At 42.0% G+C, this 14,020-nt stretch overlaps 1 protein-coding gene across 2 annotated transcripts in view; it reads right to left on the reverse strand.

Annotated features, from left to right (window-relative positions):
- SDK1 (sidekick cell adhesion molecule 1) overlaps positions 1-14,020 on the reverse strand; it is a 2,285,003-nt gene that overhangs the window by 1,800,034 nt on the left and 470,949 nt on the right. For both annotated transcript variants that reach the window (XM_085629198.1, XM_085629197.1), the window contains exon 3: positions 7,131-7,237. In XM_085629198.1, the coding sequence (XP_085485324.1) occupies positions 7,131-7,237 (107 nt within the window). The remainder of the gene's footprint in view (positions 1-7,130; positions 7,238-14,020) is intronic.

Consider the following 14,020-nt stretch of genomic DNA (forward strand, 5'->3'; position numbering starts at 1 on the left):
TCAACATGACCCAAATCTTACAAACCCATTACTTTTATAGATAGTTTTAAAATTAGTTATGAAATTTAGAGTGAAAGTATATATCACTGGGTAGGATTCTAGATGGGCTGAAACAAGGGAAGACTTTTTAATTTGATGCAGTAACCACGCAAAGAGAATTTTTTAAATTTTTGTTTAGGTGTAGAAAGTTGGTGGGCATAGATTTGTTAAACTGTGACAGGATGGTTATTAGATGGTATAAATATTCTTGCAAACCAAACTGGTAGGACTGGCTGTGATATGTGCCAGAAAGAAAATTGACTGGAAGTTGAGCAATAATGGGAACCAGGGGACAAATATAAATATTAAAAACAGGAGAGAAAAATGCAAGCCAGGTAAGGACATGATGTGACCTACCAAACTCTCAAGAGTTTAATGGCGGAACAAGTTCACAATTTGGTCACACACCCTCACCCCCACACCCGACCTCAACATTCTATCTGCTCTCCCTGGGAGAACTGTGTGGGGTCTGTCCTCCCCAAATAGGGCACTGGGCACCATGGTTTAAAAAAAATTATTTAGAATAGGTGGGGGCTGGAATCGATCTGCATCCCCCCTCTTGAAGCCCTAATCTGCCTTCCTCAGTGGGGAGAAAGCACACGCAGGTTTTGTATTTATAAAGAAAATACAAAATTTAAAAATAATGAGGGCTGGACAGTCCTGGCACCGGGCTGTACCCCATGCCCCGTCTACTTTCCTGCAGGTAAGTAAAAGGAAAGCACACTATGCAGCGTATGTTGAAAAAGAAGAGGGGGGGCTGGCCTGCCCTAGCATCAGGGTGCACCACCCATCCTGGAGGCCCAAACTGTATTTGGGGTTTTTACCACAAACCTGCCCTCCATACGGGAGCACATGAGATAGCAGGTGGGCAGGGATGGACAGTCCAGGCATAGGGCTGCACCCCTCACCCCTGAGCCCCAGGCTTTATGCTATCCTGGGGGGCACATTAGGGACTGACCACCAACCGACACCACTGCTAGGAACCAGATATTGCCTATTTTTTATTTATTAAATGGGTTGGAGGCAGGCCAATTCTAGCGTGGCCACACAGGCCGCCTCAATTGTAAACATTATTTCTACCCCCTCAAGATATTGGTGTATTTAGTCCCAATCGGGCCATTACAAGGGTGCAGAAAGCACACAATATGAGGGATTTTTTTTCCCGTCAATTATAAAGAATTAAGGACCGCCCGACCTGGCACTGGATCACACCATCAACTATTGGAGCTCAAACAGTGTCTCTACACTTCCCAAGGGGCAGTTTGAGTGGTTTACCGCCTATCTGCCCTTCGGTGGCGGGGGAGGGGTTAGGCAGGAAACAGACTTGACACCCAGGTTTTTAAAAATAATATGGACAGACCAGTCTGCCATATTACAGACACAGAGGTAAATAAAAAAAAAACTGCCTAGAGGTGGTGCACAGTTCGAGTATCTTGTGGGTGTCCCTTGGGAAGTGATCAAGGAGCCCCTCAGTTGGCTTCCTGGAAAACTCCTGCAGATGAGTGCAGTAATCCACTGTACCCACCTGCAAAGGGGCGCATTCCCCACTTTGCAAGGAGAGGCCGGGCCACATCCAGTGAGAGACAGTGCTGTACTTTCACCATGCCACCCGGTCTTTCACTAATGCGCTCTCCTAGGGTGCAGACGCTAAGTGTTCAGGTTCTGACCCGCTCTGATGGCAGCATTGTAATCAAGTGCACTGTCTTGTCTTTGCTGCGGAACCCCTAATTAAGGGTGCCCTGAGGCACAGCGACCAAGCGTCAAATGTGTAATTAGGACTCAAGAGTTTTTGGGGGCTTATGGGTATTTTTTTTAAAGAAACAGTGGGGTTATGGCCAGACCGTCATGATTTTAGGCTATACCCTTCCCCTGGAGCCCAAACAGCTTTTCTGACAGAAATACTGCAGCCATCCCAATGGCAAGTGAGCAGAATTAGATTCCATTCGACATAGTTTGACATATGTGGTAGAAGTGAGGATGTAAACCTTTGGTCTTTTGTGGGCGATAGAAAGATTATCTGGCGGCCAGTGGTAGGATCCACATAATTCTTTATTCAAACCAAATCTCTGGTACCTAGAGGGGTTTCAGCTCCTTTAGGCAAAACAATTGGAGGAGAACCCTCCCATTTCCTTGTAAGTAAGCATAAAGACTGTCTTTATGAAGGTGAGCCTGAAGTCCAGTGCCAAGATAATTAAAGTCTGCACCACATTCTGTTTCTCAATTTTCCCCCCGATAATCTGGTTGGCTGTCCGACTTCCACCTTATGATGGGCAAATAGGAGGTAAGGTCCTCAAGACTATCAGGGAAAAAAGTGAGAAACTGAATAGATTAGGGTGCTGGACCATCTAGGCATCAAACCCTCCCTCGAGCACCAGACAGTATTTCTGCCAAACGTGGGGAGGCAGATTAGGAGATTTAGCCCCTTTCTCCTAACCAATATGTCAAAACTGCTCCCAAATAAATCCTAGGTGTTGTGGCTTGGGTGTGTTTCACCATATTTTCTTATCCAGAATGCCCTGCAAATAAAAAAGTATGACTTAAATATCCAATTTCCTCTCTCTTTCCTTGAAGGATGGCCACAGCATTACTGCTTATGGTCAAATGGAGCCCAGGAACTAACAACCCCCTGGGCATGTTTGAAAACTAGCAACCCGGCGGAATCCAGGATGCTGTGATGTGCATGGATCCCAGCATGTTTTCTACCGAGAATGGCCTACAAGTGTCATGTTTGGGTCAAAACTCATATTTTCCCCATGTTTATGCAGCAGAAATCACAGTCACTTGAAGTCAATGGGCAAAGTCTTTTCTATTTGCAATTTCTATTGGGAAATCTGTGGGAATGCTGGGAGAAAGGAATTTTGTCAACCACCACAGATTACAAAACAAAACGGTGACGTCTCCAGCATGCATTATGGGGCCTTACCTGCTGCAGGCAATAGGCCCACCTACACAGGGGCGGTACCATTTTAACTGAGTGCAGTGTAGGAATACAAAATAGCAGAACATTTATTATAAGTTTATTTTCTCAATTTTGTGCAGGAAATAACATATAACAAATTATGGATAACACAAAATGTAGTCATATGAATTACTTAAACTCAGATTATTGGACACATTTAAAAAACTGCATGACTTTCCTTTATAACCATTTTTCATTCATAAGATGTTGCCCTATTTATACATGGTCAGAACAGAGAGAAAAATCATCAGCTGCAAATCAGTTAATGGCTCTGGGTGTTGCGTGTTGTTGGACAATCAACATACACTGCATATTAATATGACCTGAAGATTATCCTTGTATATGGGCCATGAAGACAACAAATTACAGACGAAAACATTGTCACCTAATTCTATTTTTACCTACCTACTTTCATTAGTTTTTGATTTCAACAAATAGTTAAACTAGGACCCAGTCCTGAATTCAAAAGGTTGTGTAATTGCAGAAATGTGCAGCTTTCTTTATTCACCCATGCATTTCACCTTTTTTTTTGTCCCACAAACTGCAAGAAGGCAGAAACAATAATAATAATAGAAAATACTGACTACCAGTTAGAAAACTGCAAAAGTTTTTTTCTCAACTCTGCCTGTCCCTGAAGGCTGTGAAAAGGGAAATCTTTTGATGATGTCCTCTTTTGACAAGAAACTCACATTTTACAACATAGTACTGTTTTTTGTATTGTATTTCATTGCTACAGTTTGCTTATTTTCCTGGTTCCCTCTTGAAGAATACACAAACCTGGGGTACATGTGTGAAAAAAGGACACAACTCTGGATGGCTTCTTTTGTGGAAATAATGCCATAAAGACCGAAGAGAAAACTGACCTCAATATAAAAGTACTTTGTAGTGGTGTGGAAAAGCCTTAGCACTTAAGTTAACAATTGCATATGGTGGCAGACTACAGACATGGATACTAGCAAAGGGTGGGTCTAGACAGGAATTCTTTAGGAGGGGTCTGACTTAAACCTGTTCAAGATTCCCCCCGCCCAGGAAGCTAGGTGATTATTAACGCAGCAGAGTTGAGGATTATTAGAAATAGCAAAGGAATGCAAGTCTCTTGTAATGAAATCCAAGTAGGGTTCAGCAGTGACTGGGTGTGTTCTGCCTTTGTTGACGAGGATGGAGGTGAATGACTTTGAAGTGGGATGGGAGATAAGGTAAGCAGGATTAGTAGAGCAAGGCATGTACCAGGACCAGCGAATGTGGCCATATCTTTGCAAAGGCACAGTTTTTATTACGCCTTAACAAAGAGCAATCACTTTTTATTGTGTGCATTTTTAATTTAAGCTCTTTGATCAGTGGAGCGAACCATGACTATGTCCAATGTATTTGCATTTTTGATGAAACTAGAGAACCAAATGCTTTCTGAAGGTGGATGTTATTAAGGTCGTCTAACTGGGCAACTATTTGAACTAGGCACTAACTAGGCAAGAAGCACCTGAATTTGACAGTGCAGACAAGAGGGGATAATGGCATCTGGAGAGAGCCATCCCTGCCGAGCTTGAGCTTTATTGCAGTCTGGCACCAGTCTGAAACTGGAAGATGTTGCGCACTAGAGACATCATCAAAGTCAACCAAATGTGCAGAAATTACTCAACAGGTATTTTGAAAACAGATTTTAAACATATATTGGCTGGTAGAAGCCCGGAGAACAACATTCCAATGTTTATTCGTTTCACAGCTATTGCTGTGAACAAAGGCCTCACGGAGTCGGTGGGGATTTGTTTTAACAAATTAGAACATTCTGCCCTGGGGCATAATTTTCTAATAGCCTTAGAGCTCCGTATCGGGCTCTACCAGCCATTAAAGGCCCGCTCCCTTGTTGAAGGCCCTCGACTTCTGTTCGGGCCTTTAACGCTGGAGTGACCCTTTAATGGCTGGTATAGCCCGCTACGTCGGGCTCTAAGGCTATATTATTCCACGGTGGTGTAAAGGTTACTTTCTCTGTTGACTAACCACCAAAGATACTTAAGGATCTAGGAGTAGCAGCGCTTATTACACATTGTGGTGCACCTCGGGTTGATCCATCATACTATTTGGGTTATCTACATATGGTAGAAACTTGCAAAGCAGTGTCAACTGCATCACCGCTCAAGGAGGAGTTTTTTGAGTTTGAATAAGAATGCACGCAACGCTGTAATGATTTTCACTGCAAATAGAGGACGGTGTAATAATGCAAAGATATCACTGGCTGATCAGTTGTACATTCATGCCATAGGTATCAACAAAGATATAACATTCAAGTCTTAAGCTGTTGCACCACTGTCTGAAAATAAATGTGTTTCTGTAAGAAAACAAAGTATTCTGCATTTACACTTGCTAGCAACAGGCATTGTTAAACATGTTATCCTTTAAAAAAAATGTTATATTGAGATCCTGTTGTGAGTCTGCAATGTCTTTGTCAACATCTAGATGTCGCTGCACAAATTAAATGTAGAAAAAACGTAATAAATGAGAGAACAAAATTATTTCATATAATGCTATTGTTTGAGTTTGCAGTATGTTATAGGTGATGTGTTAAAAAAGGTCATAAATGATGTAATTGACGATGTCATGCAGGAGTGGATGAGCAAAGCATTGGGGCTACTTTGAAAGCATATAGGGAAATTTCAGTGTTTCTTATGTTTTCATTCCTAATCCTAATGTTCATTCAACGGAACCTTTTGAGGCTATGTGTCATATATGCAGTAATCATGAAATGCTGGCTAGTATGGTTACATATCACAGTGATCCACCCACAAGTATGTATGTATGTCAGAACCTCCCAGAATAGGTATGTATCCCGACAATGATGGAAAATACACACTAGTTGTTAAAATACCCCTCACACACCCAAAGGGCCCTTGGTGTCATGCTTCATAATAGGGGTCTTCCCGCCCCTCTACGGGACGGGGCGTGCTACGACCTACGTTTGCGTGGGAGCACTGTTGTTGTGAGACAACTATGTGTTGTGTAGGGGTGCTCACGATGGACTAAGCATCTAGCAACAAATATATGTCCTTCTCTCCCCCGTTTTTTTACAGGTATATTGACTATAAAGACCTATTGAGGCATTATAATTTCATGCAGCCATTTCTCCTGCATAACAACATTTTTCTCTTTTACAATAAGTGTATCACGATATAACACATCACTGTGAGTATAGGAAGGGATCCTTAAGGTCCTGAGGAAGAAGCCTGGGGAGCTTTGAAACATGTTGGCAGACATAGGAGGCATAGTTCATTGAGGCATACACACCTCCTCCACCACCTTTTACTAATGCCAGCTCAAAGGTATATTAAAATTTTCTAGACCAACGAGCCAGGTATTTTTTATCTCACTTTCCCACTCACCCCTGACCCTTCCTCTCACACCCCTACACAACACATAGTTGTCTCACATCAACAGTGCTCCCACGCAAATGTAGGTCGTAGCACGCCCGTCCCGTAGAGGGGCGGGAAGACCCCTATGATGAAGCATGACACCAAGTGCCCTTTTGGTGTGTGAGGGGTATTTTAACAACTAGTGTGTATTTTCCACCATTGTGGGGATACATACCTATTCTGGGAGGTTCTGACATACATACATACTTGTGGGTGGATCACTGTGTTTATTGACTAAAGCTCGGGAGGATGTATCCACCTCCACTACTCATGCTGAGTGGTACCGCTCTACTCCCCATTTTGTTCCTTTTTTGTAGTATGGTTACATAAACAGACGACCGACGTGTAACACAGTGAGAGATAACATTTATTTATTATTTCAGATATGTAAAATATTAAATTAAATGCCTACTTTGCATCAATAGGATAATTTGAGCAATAGACAACCACTGTGTCCTAATATAACGCAACTGGTGCTATGTAAAGCGCTCTGATACCCGATTTGGATCAAGTTCGCGCTATATAAAACTCTAAAAAAAAAACGAAAAAAAAAACGGACAATCCGAAATTGTAAATGCCTGCACTGTAACATTTTTCTCTTACAATTTACTTAAGAATTCCTAGTAACCTTTTTGTTATGATTGTTCATGTCTGCAGTTGTTCTTTGAAGAACAAGGTAACTTTAATTAGTGTTGACAAGAAATTCAAGACGTCCTTTGGTTCCCACTTACATGCAACTTGGACCTCTGTTTTCCTCTGCATCAGAGCTCCCATTCGGTTCCGCACCACACACTGATAAAATCCAGCATCAGCTCTCCGCAGGGATGGAATTATATACCTGTGAAAAAGAAGACATGGCAGGGGGTTAGGTTTGGAATTTAAATGACTTTATCCCACAGTTCAAAGCCAGACATTGTTAATCCACTCCCTTCAGTTTCTTGATCTTCATTTCCCTGGTAGGGTCAAACATTGCATGGGTGGAAACAGTACACCGACTCTGAGCCAGAACATCTTACTAATGGAGTAAGGAATTGCGCTCCCCCGTACAACGATAATGATGGACGTTTCAAGGTAGCTAAACATATCGATTTATGTACTAAGTCCATTCCTGGTGGCTTAAGGGTCCCATGGCAAGGATAAAAAACATAAAAGACAATAGCCGAGACCAATAAACAGAACTCATGTAGCAGATGTTTTTAACAATAACTAAACAACAATCCAATACCTGCGGTGGCTTGAGTGGCTTTGTCTGCCTGGATGATAAAAGTTTGAAGAATTGTTCTGACACACCAGATGCCAGGGAGTGCAGTCAAACGCCAAGCATGCTGCCTTACAAACTTGCCCGTCAATTACTTTTCTATATAGTTTTTAAAAAACATAATTTTTTTTAAAAGTGCTCTCGATACAAATGGAAGCCATCTTGCAACTTTAATAAAATTAGGCAGCCACTTAAAACTCCATAAACTATTGATGACCAAGTAATACATTTCACCTATAGTTTCCCTTCTGTTGCCACCAGCACAAAGAAACCTACTTTGAACAAGTGATAAATATATAGAAACAAACACTACTCGGCAGCCTCACTCCAAGTAGTAATCCTTCCTCATTTTTCCTATTTGGGCTTGATCCTAATATGTACATTAAACCAGATATTTTCTTTTGTCCAACCAGGTACTGATATCATTCTATGTCAGGACCGGAGGCGAGGACTACACTGTTCTCTCTTCACTTTATTGACAGCTCATGGGCTGTCAATTCCGCTCATTGTCAGTCACCAATTTCCATATCTAACAGCTTATGAAGCTGTCCAGCGACAAAGGCCGTGACCTTATCTGCGGGGGCCCTATTCTGAGGAGGGGGGTGCACCAAACACTTCAAGTTCAACATATCTGAAATAGCCTGGGGGCATCATCTGAAGATACATCTTGTGCATTGCCTGGTGCGGGGCGCCATGAGCGGGACCCTGGCTCTAGGTAATTACAGCTGCTGCTGAGGAGCAACTAGCATTCCCGCGGCTGAGCAGCAGCAACAAAACGTATAAACAATTAAAATTAGGAAAAATAGCAGAAATAGCACAGCTTAACAGGCAACAAAGGAGAAATAGACCAGAGCCCTGAGGCACTTAATTCGGCTGCTGGAACAACGAAGAAAGAGGAAGGCGAAGAGAGCAACAAAGTACTGTCAAGGGGTCCTGGCCTCACTTGATTCAACATTGAATTTTGTTGAAATGTTGATTTTGTTTCCACTTAGGATTATGGCAAATGCAGTCTTTTGTTGTTTTTTTTAATGGCTGCTGTCAATAAAGTGAAGAGAGAACAGAACAATCCGCACCTCCGTGTTCTTAATAGAATTCAAACTTTTCGTTACGATACCTAGGAAATTTATAATTCTTGGTTACAGACTGCCTCATTGAACACAGACAGAACAAACACATCAGCGTGAAAGATCTACCTTACTTTAGGAAGTAAGTGCCTTATTTTGTATATTCCATGCCGACCAGTTGGGGGATCGCAGTAGTGGTTTCTAATGCCCAGGACATCCTATTCAAAGTCATGGCCATTCCTCTTCTGGTTGGGTGTCAAGGAAAATGCTACACGTTCTTTAACCAGGGGAACGTGCTCCAAACAAACAGCGTTGGAGGTTTTAGCAGACAACCTACAATTGCATCTTTGGCAAAGGCTATGGATATTGCATTTTCTCAACAGTAAATTTGCATTGATTTCTTGCCAATATCACTACTGAAAAGAGTACAGTGAACAATCCACTTGAAACACCATTTGCTCAATAACAGATCGAGGGTGGATGCTGTGTTTAAAACACCTTCACTACACCTGGCTTTGAAGATCTGACATCTTGAGGAGAGTTGGGAAGAAACAAATCAGGTCAGATGAGGAGTGGACATAGAAGCTGAAGTGTAAATAGTGTTGCAGAAAAGATTGGTGTTCAAGGCTCTACAGACCCTTAAATCATTTTCCACACGACGCAACCTATGAGGCAGGGTATTACTAAGTTTGAACCCAAGCACACGGAATGCCACTCTCCACATCAACCGTTTCTAACCCAAGGAATCTTGAGGAGGCACATAGTCCCTGATTTCAGTGGCTTCATTGGCATGGGACTGTGATACATTTCTTAGAAAGGTGGGTTCTGTCTTGTAGTAACGACAGAAAATGATCCACAGGAATTTGAAATAGGTGCATTGTTTCATTAGCAACCAGTGCAATGCCACAAGAGTTGCTGTAAACTGTGCATAATTTGCACACCAATTTAAGGGGCAGATCCTCTGTGGTACTGCATTCTCAGCATCATGAACCAATCCTGGATAATGGTAATTGCCATGACCATGTGTCATAAAAGAACCACATAGAGGAAGCAAGAGGTCTCTGCAAACACCCCTAGACAAAGACAGGGATGTCATCCTGCAGGATATGAAGACAACATTACATGTTTGAATGCTGGCATGACGATCCCCTTTATCCTCTCTAGATTTTTCTTATGGCACCGCCCCTCCACCATTATGGGCCTCACGACAAGAGACATTCTCTGCTCTCTATGACCATTGCTACAGGGTAAGCTGCATGTTGCTAATACTACAAGGTCCTGAATACCCAATCATTCTATCCCACATAGTCCAGAATGAACCAGGTCCTAAACACCTATCCTCTTATAGTTACATCTAACTGTTTCATACAACAGCAAGATTAGCGTTTTCTTTCCTGATCTGGTAATTTTCAATTGTCAAGATGATGTACTATTGCAAGCAATGTTAACATTTGCTAAATTTAATACGCCATGATTGCTGTACACTTGTTGTAAATTAAAGAGAAATCCAATAAAGCTTTTGAAAAATAAAATCAAGGTGTCACAAAACATGGGGGCCAGAACTATGACATCAGACTGTGGGGGGATAAAATATAAATATGTTTGCAAATATACAGAGACAGCACTCTTTTAATCTGACCATTCAGGTCCAGGTACACGTTCATAGTGAAGCCCAAATTCTTCCCATTTAGACCGAAGCATGCATAGATGATATGGTTCTGATCAAGAAAACTGAGAAACAACATGGGGGTATAACCCATCAAAAAGGCTCCCTAGCAACAGTGCAGGAGACATTGGTTCATGACTCTTTTTTTTTTTTTTTTAAATCTTTTTTATTAGCATTTTGCAAATTTTTTTAAGTAGACAATCCGAGCAAAGCCCGTACATCATGAATTAGTGTTTGCCAGTAGTACAGAAACGAGCTCTCAATAGGAGAGGGTGTAGCAGATGAACTGTATAACAATGACTACAGAAATTCCAATGACTGCGCCTGTCAAGAGGCGCGTCGGGGCCAAAAAAGGGGGCACTACTGATCGGCACGTAAATAAGTCAGACATGGTACAAATTGCATCAAATGCGGACATAGGATACAACAAAAGGAGGGCAACATAAGCAAAAAAAGGGTAGGAGAGTCACTTGAGACCTGCCGCTGTGTCTAGTGTAGCCGAGGAGGGAAAAGGGGGGGGACCCCGGACTCATCAGGACCCAGCGACAATGAGGTTCTGTAGTCGACGGGTCAAAGTGTCTCGAACAATGGTTCATGACTCATTGTACTGCAGCCTAGAGAAATGAGTGGAGGCAGCTAGAGCCGATGTAACGACTAAACCAGTAAGCAAGTTGATGAGGCCAAAGCAGCACACAACCTTTTACAACCTTTACATTATCCCTTCTACAACCCTACCCTTCTGCACAGACTAGGAGATTACCACAAACCAGAAAATATCAACAAGCACAGCCAAAGCCATGCGTGAATACCTAGAGAGGGCTGAAGAGTAGGTCCATTGGTGCATGAACAGTTCAGAAGTAGGATCCCTACTAAGGACATAATAGCACTTCATGGCATAGCTGTATTCCATGTCAGTCATTTCCCAAGAAACACAGCATACATATTCAGTGTAACATTGCAAAATGGATATTGACCCAAAGGAAGCCAGTGGAGAAGTACCATTCCAGGATTGTGGGTCCAACTTATTCCAGCAGCAAAGGCTGAAACATGTCTGACATTCACTGTGTTCCAGTGTAGAGATGCCATGACCTTCAGTTTATTCTGTCCTTCTGGGGCAAGGAAAATGTTTTTTTCTAGATGGTGGATTCCTGTCTAAAGAGGCAGAATGGGCAAAAAATTATGGAATGCAATGTTGCCTGAATCCACCTAGTAAGATTAATGCGTGCTTTGGAACAACCAACAGAAACGGACATCTGACTAAAACATTTAGAAACACACATGTACACTAAAAGAAAATCCTCAATTTATAAAAATAACCGCAGTCTCAGAAGAGCCTTCCATTACACTAGATCAAAAATGTTTGATAAAAATATATCAAGTCAAACACATAGCTGACCAAACAACTCAACATTTTGATTGGAAAATAATGGACATGTAGCACGTTAAAAGTGAGAACTGAAGGAACCTGTTGAAACAGGAGATTAATTAGAATTCTTATTTTGAAATCTTATCATATCAACATTATTGCACATGGTCTGTCAAAAGCAGGAACCATCATGTTCCATAATTTATTTAATGTGTTTATTTAATTGAGATTCTGCCCAGCTTGAAACCAAGGGGCAGTCTAAGAGCTTGATAAGAGTCAGGATAGCAAAATACAAAATATTGCATTTGTAACAGGAAAAGGACTGATTTGGGGATTGTAAAGCCAAAACAAAACATTTGAGGAATTCAATGAAGTGTGAAGAGGTGGAACAATTGACAGCATTAGATAGTTTCCAACTCCTTTATGGAATATGATGGGGGTTTCAGCTTAGCAATATGAACCACAATAGATTACAAGATTCCTATTTACATTGAACATGATCTTATAAACAAAAAGGGATTGCTAAGTCTTCGTCCGGAAAGGGTGGATGACAGTAATTCAGGTAGGATCCAAAAAAAGCCAGACGTTGACTACCATGGAGTAAAGCCATATAATCAGTTAGTACCGGCCAGGGTGGTCAGATAAGATGAGTGATAACACTGAAAGAGTTGTTATTTCTTCTCACTTTTGAAGATGCTGAACAATGTTTTTCTCCAGATGCAGGGGGAATAGGCATTCATGGTTCGGGAGCAGATCCAGAAAAGGGCTGCCTGGGGGTCCTCCCCTTTTTAATTTTTTTTAGAGAAAGAGCGCTCAAATTGAAGGGAATTTGTACAGCACAGTTGACACAGTCTGTCTGTGGTGATGAGTTTCTGTTGAAACGTGCCCTGCATTGTGACAGATGTGCACATCTGCCCTGTGTGTCCCAGCTGCATAGTTATCTAGATCACAGGTGCTGATTTTTGGGCATGGGCGAACACTAATCATACGTGTGAGCCATGACTTTGGCCTGTCTCATATCAATGCTGTCTTGGAAGAACCGGGAGGGGCAAACTAATCACTACTCTCATAGTGTTAGAGGGATACTGTCCTTGCCAGGAGTTAAGGTACATGAGTGCAGTGGTTGCAGCATGTCCGTTTTGTGTTTAGCAAGAATCAGTAGTGTGAACAGGCTTCTTTACCTGTGTCACCAGCCCAGTCATGCACGTTTCCACTGCTGTGTACTTAAATCAATCTTAGCCTACATGGTGACTGTGTTCCACCAGGCTGCTCATGATATTTGCATGTGCATGCTGGGACTGCAACCCACTGACAGGAGATGAGGATTGCTGACATCGTGAGGGCTGGGTGGGAAAACACAACGGAGGAAGGGGAGCAGAGCATCCTCTGTGCACATCAAAGATCTCTGATTCCAGGAAGAGTTAGTGGTCAGTGGGGCCTGGTCTCATTGTAAAGCGAGATGGTGGGTCTGATATCTTTGGCACTGAAGGGCAAGGACTCATGATAGAGGGGAAGGCTTAGGCCTTTGACATTTTTAAGTCATATTTCAGTGGAGTGTGATATCCTGTGGGCGATCTTACATACAACCATTTAATTGAAATTCAGAAATCCAGTCTCTTATCATGATCATCAAATTGCATGGTCTTTTATTTTAGATCCATTTCATTCATTTATATACAGAATATCCAAAAGAAACCGCCAAGACGTGTTTTGAGGAGAATCCTCTTTCTCAAGACACTAAGCTTACCTTTGTTTTATCTAGTCAGTTTGCTTCCAAAATTAGTATCTCAATATTGTGCATTGTGTCATTTATGACAAATTCCTTTTGGTGGCTCTTCAGTTTTTGACCAGTCAACATAAGTTTTTTTTCTCAGATTTGTCATTTGCTTGTGTAGTGGCACACTGTCTCTATGGGTAATGTTAAAAATACGGATCTTTGTGGCAGTCACAGTTTGCTATTTTTTACCATTGATCGATTTATCATTCATCTGTGGGGCGACACGCTGGCTTAGCCTCCTTGCTTCGAGACTCGCATAAATGACCATGCAGAGCTGATGGAGGCTGACAGCCAGGTGTGATCCCCAGTTACTTCATTGGCCTGTGTTGTGGGTAAATCAGAACTGGAACCACTCCTTATGTGACAGACTGTTCTTTTTGACAAAGGACAGGGCAGAGAGCACTTCAAAGAAGTCAACACCCATAACAGGAATATCAACGGTAACCTACACTAAATCAAATCAGTGTCTGAGTTTGGATTGAGTCCAAGT

Source organism: Triturus cristatus, chromosome 10 (genome assembly GCF_964204655.1).
Source record: "Triturus cristatus chromosome 10, aTriCri1.1, whole genome shotgun sequence".
NCBI lineage: Eukaryota > Metazoa > Chordata > Amphibia > Caudata > Salamandridae > Triturus > Triturus cristatus.